This window comes from Clupea harengus, chromosome 8, assembly GCF_900700415.2.
Source record: "Clupea harengus chromosome 8, Ch_v2.0.2, whole genome shotgun sequence".
NCBI classification, from domain to species: domain Eukaryota; kingdom Metazoa; phylum Chordata; class Actinopteri; order Clupeiformes; family Clupeidae; genus Clupea; species Clupea harengus.
This window is the reverse complement of record NC_045159.1, coordinates 21,568,359-21,576,466: the sequence shown is the minus strand read 5'-3', so window position 1 is coordinate 21,576,466 and position 8,108 is coordinate 21,568,359. Positions and strand designations below refer to the sequence as shown.

Sequence of the window (8,108 nt, the reverse complement as noted above, 5' to 3'; positions counted from 1 at the left end):
TCAATTACTGTCTTCCACTGATAGCCTATTACTTACATAAAGAGCAGTACTGTAATAGTGGAAACAACTTTTCAGGAACAGTTACATTTATGTTTGCCCTTCTATAGACTCTATTACTATTAGAGATAGTGAGAAGTCTGCAAGCCAAAACAAACTAAATAATCTAAATAAACTTTCTGCTAAATTAAGAATACCTTTTTCTTATTTAAGCATATAATTTAATTTGTCTGTCTAAACAATACATCTTTCCATCTACAGTGATCTAAATTACCGTAAGTAAGGTTTTGAACTGAAAGTTACTGTAACTGTTCTGAACAGAGTATCTAAACATTGGCAAAAAATGCTGTAGTTCTACAGTGTTTTGCTGGTAGTGAACATTGAATGGGACCAGGTATCCATGCATTTGGAGAAGGTGTCATTGCCAGCATTTGTATCAAAGCATAGGGGCAAGTATCCACAGTTTGGTTCACATGGTCTACTTGGTGTGCTCCATGTGTTACAGTTTTTTCCAATCATTTTTAGTTCTTGTACCTATACCATGTTCACATTCCCAAAACACTTAACACATGGAGCACACCAGTAGACCCATGTGAACCAAACTGTGGATACTTGCCAACTGTTCTGTGTTTGGTCTTGGAAAAGCCCTTAGCTAGTTAGTTAGATACAACTGGCCTGGCCTGTAGCATTTCACAGAGTTACCAAACACATACAAGGAATAGAGGCCCTCACTGAAATAGGAAATATGTCTAAACTCCCCTATAACATACAACAAACTAGTTCTGAAAAAGATTACAGCATAGGAAACTAGCGGAGCGTACACCCTGGATATGACACTGATCGCTAGCTTTGACCAGGCACATTGTCAGTGTCACAAGTGAGGAACTTTAATTGGTGAACCCAGGCATGCGGCCAGGTGAGCCCTTCTCCAGCCCCTCACCTCATCGGCGTGCCCCGGCAGGTCGGTGTGCAGTTTGCCCGTCTTCACGTCCCACACCTTCAGTGTGCTGTCACTGCTGCCGCTTACCAGCAGGCGGCTGTCCGCTGACCACGCCACCTGGTACACGGCCGACACGTGACCTCGCAGGGACGCCAGGTACCTGCCAGAGGAGAGCAGGAGGTGAGGTCAAATCAACCAACACATTCATGCACAGGGTATGAATTCGAACATGATTCCAACATGAGCAAGCTAATGTGACCTCACACCTGGGATAGTAGCAATTATCACACAACTGGAACATGAGCACGATCAGGCTGATGAAAATTCAATCTCAATTAAGTCATCTTTTTTTACCGTGGCATGCAAGGGTTTGGGCACCCCTGGACAAAATTGCGGTCACTGTGAATAGTTAAGGGAGTAGAAGATGAACTGATCTCCAAATGTACAATTGAAACGAGTGAAAAAAGGAAGGAGCACCAAAAAATAGAACTCTCTGGAAACAAGTCCTGTGGACTGATGAAGTTAAAATAGAACTTTTTGGCCACATTAAGCAAAGGCATTTGGCTTAAACGTTATCCAACATCTGTGGATAGACCTCAGAAGAGCAGTGCATGCAAGACAGCCCAAGAGTCTCACAGAACTAGTAGCCATTAGCAAGGAAGAACGGAAAGACTTGGAGCTGGCTACAAAAAGTGTTTACAAGCCGAGATACTTTCCAAAGGGGGTTTTACTGTGTGTGCTGACCATGCAGAGTGCCCAAACTTTGCTTCAGGCTCTTTACTTTTTTGTCATTTTGACGGTAAACGGTAAAAGATTGAAATAAAAAAGCAATCTTGCTTAAAATATTACAGAAATGCATCATCAGGTCAGGTCATCTTCAACTCGCCAAGCTATTCACGGTAGATTATTTTTTTCACTGTAAAATAATTTGTTTCAGAAAACTACCCAGGTCAACTATTATCTTCAGGTTGACATGAATTCAAGTCATCAGTTTGAGGTTTAATGCCATCTTCCTTATATCATGTAAATGCATCTGTACATAAAGTGAGAAAATACTACTCTCATTCCATCACAATTTTTTTTTTACATTTTCATTGCATTCAACCAAAATTACAAATATGATAACTATGCATATAAAAATTACACTCTTAGACAATACGATGAGTTCCCACACAAACCCCTGCTATAAGCTACTGAACGCTCTTACTTGCCGCTGCGTCCTTCCCAGATCTTGATGGACTTGTCGAAGGAGGCGCTGGCCAGCAGGCGTGCGTCTGGTGAGAAGAGCACCTCGTTGATGAGGGCCTGGTGGCCGGTGAGGCGCGCCACGGGCTTCTTCTCCTCCGCAGGGTTCCACATGAACAGCGTGAAGTCGTCCGAGCCGGACACCAGACGCTCAGAGCCTTGACCCTTAGGGGAGAGAGGATGATGAGTCAATTACTTAACTTGGGCTTTGATGATGATGATAATGCTAATTTGGGCTGTGATGATGATAAGGCTAACTTGGGCTTTGATGATGATAAGGCTAACTTGGGCTTTGATGATGATGATGATAATGCTAACTTGGGCTTTGATGATGATGATAATGCTAACTTGGGCTTTGATGATGATGATAATGCTAACTTGGGCTTTGATGATGATGATGATGATAATGCTAACTTGGGCTTTGATGATGATGATGATAATAATGCTAACTTGGGCTTTGATGATGATGATAATGCTAACTTGGGCTTTGATGATGATGATAATGCTAACTTGGGCTTTGATGATGATGATAATGCTAACTTGGGCTTTGATGATGATGATGATAATGCTAACTTGGGCTTTGATGATGATGATGATGATAATGCTAACTTGGGCTTTGATGATGATGATGATAATGCTAACTTGGGCTATGATGATGATGATAATGCTAACTTGGGCTTTGATGATGATGATAATGCTAACTTGGGCTTTGATGATGATGATGATGATAATGCTAACTTGGGCTTTGATGATGATGATAATGCTAACTTGGGCTTTGATGATGATGATAATGCTAACTTGGGCTTTGATGATGATGATGATGATAATGCTAACTTGGGCTTTGATGATGATGATGATGATAATGCTAACTTGGGCTTTGATGATGATGATAATGCTAACTTGGGCTTTGATGATGATGATAATGCTAACTTGGGCTTTGATGATGATGATAATGCTAACTTGGGCTTTGATGATGATGATGATGATAATGCTAACTTGGGCTTTGATGATGATGATAATGCTAACTTGGGCTTTGATGATGATGATAATGCTAACTTGGGCTTTGATGATGATGATGATGATAATGCTAACTTGGGCTTTGATGATGATGATGATGATAATGCTAACTTGGGCTTTGATGATGATGATGATAATAATGCTAACTTGGGCTTTGATGATGATGATAATGCTAACTTGGGCTTTGATGATGATGATAATGCTAACTTGGGCTTTGATGATGATGATAATGCTAACTTGGGCTTTGATGATGATGATGATAATGCTAACTTGGGCTTTGATGATGATGATGATGATAATGCTAACTTGGGCTTTGATGATGATGATGATGATAATGCTAACTTGGGCTTTGATGATGATGATAATGCTAACTTGGGCTTTGATGATGATGATAATGCTAACTTGGGCTTTGATGATGATGATGATGATGATAATGCTAACTTGGGCTTTGATGATGATGATAATGCTAACTTGGGCTTTGATGATGATGATAATGCTAACTTGGGCTTTGATGATGATGATGATGATAATGCTAACTTGGGCTTTGATGATGATGATGATGATAATGCTAACTTGGGCTTTGATGATGATGATAATGCTAACTTGGGCTTTGATGATGATGATAATGCTAACTTGGGCTTTGATGATGATGATGATGATAATGCTAACTTGGGCTTTGATGATGATGATGATGATAATGCTAACTTGGGCTTTGATGATGATGATAATGCTAACTTGGGCTTTGATGATGATGATAATGCTAACTTGGGCTTTGATGATGATGATGATGATGATAATGCTAACTTGGGCTTTGATGATGATGATGATGATGATGATGATAATGCTAACTTGGGCTTTGATGATGATGATAATGCTAACTTGGGCTTTGATGATGATGATAATGCTAACTTGGGCTTTGATGATGATGTTAATGCTAACTTGGGCTTTAATGATAATGCTAACTTGGGCTTTGATGATGATAATAATGCTAACTTGGGCTTTGATGATGATGATAAGGCTAACATGGTAAATCAGTGGGTTATGTAGACAATGGCTATGGACATCACAATGACCTGTAACTTTTTACTGATCCCACTAGTTGGGGAAGAAAAGCCCTCTTACCCTGACTTTGTCATACCGTTCCAGGGCTTTCTCTTTAATTTCTTCTACTGCATGGATTAACAATAAGACAAGTTAACAGCAGAACACAGACAGATGAATCCAGCATATTGAAGACATTCACTATGTACTATACGGTGTGTCCACATACATGAGCCTTTGAGGTCCTGCGCGTTGATGGTGGCCGTGGCCGGCTCGAAGGCTCCGGTCCTGAGCACGTAGTCTGTGCTGAGGGCCAGGGTGTTCACCCAGTGGGCGTGACCCTGGAGGGTGCGGCACTGAACCCCCTATGAGGGAACATCCACGGTAACAAAATGCCAATGAATTAAAATCCTCCCTGGGGGCATTTATATACGACAAACCGCTCAGAATGCATGACAACAGTCAAACTGCACTCTTTTCTGTTACTCTCACATATACACACTGGAATTAAAGCAGCAGTAAGGAGTTCTGGTCTGGTCTAGCAATCTATCTACTGCAAACGCATGCGAACACTTTAGGTGGTTTGGCTGGTAAAGCAAGTGTAGTGAAGGTCTACTAGTGAAATGAAGGGGAGGATGTGGGATGCGTTGCTATGCTGCCACTTGTGACGTAGAACAGATTAGGCAGGTTTAATTCTCCTGGAATGCAGAAGTGGGGTGAGTGACAGCTGTCAATTATCCCCATGGGCTCCTCCTTAACTCTGTTTAGAAAACATCATCTAAATTAATTCTATCTTGTGATGTGTAAAAAATGTCCCCATAGATATACGTACATCTTTGGATCTCCAGACCTTGATGGTCCTGTCCTGTGACGAGGTATACAGCAGCCCATCTCCACCCCATTTCACACAGGTCACGGACTGGGTATGACCCGTGAGGATTTTATCACAGCGACCCAGAACCGTGTCCCAGATCCGAACACTCCCGTCTTTTGAGGAGCTGGCCAGGTACCGGCACTCTGGGTTCCTATGACAACGATGGCGATAAGCAAACAAAAGGAAGAACATTTCTTACACTGATCACAGGTTTGTGGACATGTCCTCACAGGTTTGCACAATAATAATCAAATAATGGGAAGCACATTTAAATAATTGAGATTATACATCTGAAGCCATATTCATAACGGAGAGTTTGAAGATAATGACGAAGTGGTGAGGTTTATAGACCTCATCAACGGTAAAACTCACCACTTGTAGTACAGGGCTAAACCAAAATAATAGGCTACCCATTAGCACTGTAACACAGGGATGACTCAGCTATCCAAGAATAACTGACACTCCCTGATTGAGGATATGCTTAAAGAACACGCAGGCATTTTGGAAAAACACAGAGGTGCTCCGGTAAAGCTGATCACTACATCAGCAGCAGTATTCAACTCACAGGTGCAGAGGCTCCCAGCATAGGCAGGTGATCCACTTAGAGTGGCCTGTTAGAGTCTTCCCCAGCTGCTGTCCTGTGACTGGATCCCATAGGAAGACCTGCAGAGGACACACCGCTATCAGTAACACAACACAACACGGCACGGCAAAGATGTCAAAGCTGCACCACTGAGCTCATCATGGACATTACAGAAAACAGACCTATATTAATGTGGATGCCTTTGAAGCCCAAGGGCTATACTATAACTATAAGAGAACTGAGGTTCTTCCAGGTGTCCCAGCATACAAACGGGACAATGGAGGTCAACTGTGGTGCCTTTTGTCACCATGTCTATTAATGTTTGAGGCCGCCCACAAGAGGACTGGTCTTCTATAAATTGTCACAATATCCAAAAACAACAGACTCTTAACAAAACAGAAACTGTGGTGTTCTTTGCTTAAGCCTTGTCCATCAAGATCATATATACAGCTCTTTGAGAATTAACCCATTGACCCATTACCTGACTATTTTTGCAGCCTGAGGCCAACTTCTTGCCATCTGGTGACCAGGAAATAGCCAGAACCCAGTGTGTGTGGCCTGGAGGAAAGTCAGACAGGTGGTTAAAAGGCAGCCGGTTTAAAGACAGCCTGGCAGTTATCAAAAGCATCAGAGCAGGCTTGTTTAGTCACCTTTGACAGTGTGGTGAGGGGTCTCAGTGCTCAAATCCCAGAACCTGACAGTGGTGTCACCTGAACCACTGGCTAAATACCTGTGGAAAAACAATACGCCTTTTAAAGGACATGAACGTTAAAGGATGTTTTGTTTAGACAGCCTGACAGAGAAGCCATCATAAGTCTGAGAAGACTACTATGAGCTTTTCTGTCAGACTGCATGAGTAAATATCACTCTCAGTAACACAAATTACCCAAATAATTACAACATTACATAGAAAAGTAAAGCAAATGTATATAATGAAGTTTGATTTGATGATTTAATATTTCACAAGTCAATATCTATTGTGTATGACTGTCAATCCTCAGTTTTCCTCAACTCACAGTCAAGCATGACATGACTGGTAGTGGTTAGTACTCATGCAACACTTTTGTTTGTCCAGACCCAGCCTTACTTTCCGGTGGGGCTGAATGCTACAGATATGACTGCTTCGGTGTGACCCTCCAGGGAGCTTGTGCAGCGCGCTACGGCCCGCACCCTGAACACCGCCTGGGGCTGGTACACCACGGGGAGCACCTGCTCCGTCTCCACACCCAGGCTCTGCACACACGTCCTCAAGGACGACACCACCTCTGCGTCTCGCACAAAGAACAGCAGGGGCACTGGCTCCTCCTGTGTTAAAAGAGAGGCAAGGGATGCTTGTGAGAACAGTGTCAGTGTTCAACTTTCAACTACTCTCTGTAAACAGAAGACAACTCAGTTCATAAATTGTTAATACATTTTGCAAACTGCTGCAACACCTTCATGATGCATCACTAGTCGTGTTTACTGCGTGGAGCATGCCAATTAGTGAGACGTTGAACTGTCTACAGTCGACCAACTGTTTTGATAAAAGGTTTATTCAGACTGCAGCAGATCTCATTTCCCCGTGGCGAGAGGAACATCGGTCTTTCCTTAGTGACGCAAATGGCATCCCATCCGTGACCATCGACGTCAGACGCTTCATTTAACTCACCTTCTGGAGCAGAGCATTACAGACCAGCTGCAGTTTGTCTGGGGTGATGTCGAGGGGAACATCGAATTGGGATCCAAGGGCCTCACCAGCTTCATCCTGAAACTGTATCAGCATACGTTCCACTTCTTCTCCACTCATTCTGCCTGCTACAAATACAAAAAATGACAATGACGCAAGAGAACCACTGAGACTCAGTAACGTTAGCTTTGAGACACATTAGCTGGTCAAGCCAACGATTCAATCTAAAATTGCCAAATTTAACTTGTATAAAAGCACTCTTTTATAAACTATGATCAGCCACGTGCTCTTAACCGTTTTGGATTCGTACATAGGTCTTCTAACTATAACGTTATATCTTAATGTGACTTACGTGGCGAGCTATCGTTGTAGCTCACTACGTAACCTATCTAATTCACTTACAGCTAGTACCAACACTGTACAGAGGATATTGTTGATACACGCGGATAGAATGGGAGACTTTCGAGTGGAGCAACCATATCAAATTTGCGAACTAATCGAAAGCGTTTATTAGAAAGAACATACCCTGCTAGTATAACAGACAGCTGTCTTGAGATATAGTTGGTTAGCTAAAGTTGGTTCACACGTGTGTCCATTCACAACACGGACGCAGTTTAATTACACCGTACTTGCGTCATTAACATGCGACCGGCGATGGCGGAAGCTGGAAGTAGATTGTGCGACGCTGACTGCCACCTTGTGGCAATGATGTAAATAGATGACTAAATAATGTTCAAGTGCACTC

At 42.5% G+C, this 8,108-nt stretch overlaps 1 protein-coding gene across 3 annotated transcripts; it reads right to left on the bottom strand.

Moving 5' to 3' along the window:
• Positions 1 to 853: 853 nt before the first annotated feature.
• LOC116221508 (notchless protein homolog 1-like) lies at positions 854 to 7,968 on the bottom strand. Of its 3 annotated transcripts, none has more exons than XM_031572321.2 (11): positions 7,889 to 7,968; positions 7,346 to 7,491; positions 6,785 to 7,002; positions 6,348 to 6,427; positions 6,179 to 6,255; positions 5,680 to 5,777; positions 5,073 to 5,265; positions 4,470 to 4,605; positions 4,322 to 4,368; positions 2,145 to 2,347; positions 854 to 1,097 (listed from the first exon to the last, which is right to left on the bottom strand). In XM_031572321.2, exons 2-11 carry the CDS (start codon positions 7,481 to 7,483, stop codon positions 869 to 871), a joined length of 1,419 nt encoding a protein of 472 aa, XP_031428181.1. In that variant the 5' UTR covers positions 7,484 to 7,491; positions 7,889 to 7,968; the 3' UTR covers positions 854 to 868. The 3 variants fall into 3 exon arrangements, with proteins under 3 accessions (XP_031428181.1, XP_031428182.1, XP_031428183.1); XM_031572322.1 differs by lacking the exon at positions 7,889 to 7,968 and adding an exon at positions 7,766 to 7,861; XM_031572323.2 differs by lacking the exon at positions 7,889 to 7,968 and adding an exon at positions 7,716 to 7,801.
• Between the last annotated feature and the right edge of the window lie 140 nt (positions 7,969 to 8,108).

Bases quoted from the DNA above. Each gene is read 5' to 3' on its own strand.
- LOC116221508 (XM_031572321.2), bottom strand. From the start codon at position 7,483: ATGAGTGGAGAAGAAGTGGAACGTATGCTGATACAGTTTCAGGATGAA. The intron at 7,003-7,345 runs GTGAGTTAAATG...CTTTTAACACAG, and splicing joins GTAATGCTCTGCTCCAGAAG to GAGGAGCCAGTGCCCCTGCT. The intron at 1,098-2,144 runs GTAAGAGCGTTC...CTCCTCTGGCAG, and splicing joins TGGGAAGGACGCAGCGGCAA to GTACCTGGCGTCCCTGCGAG.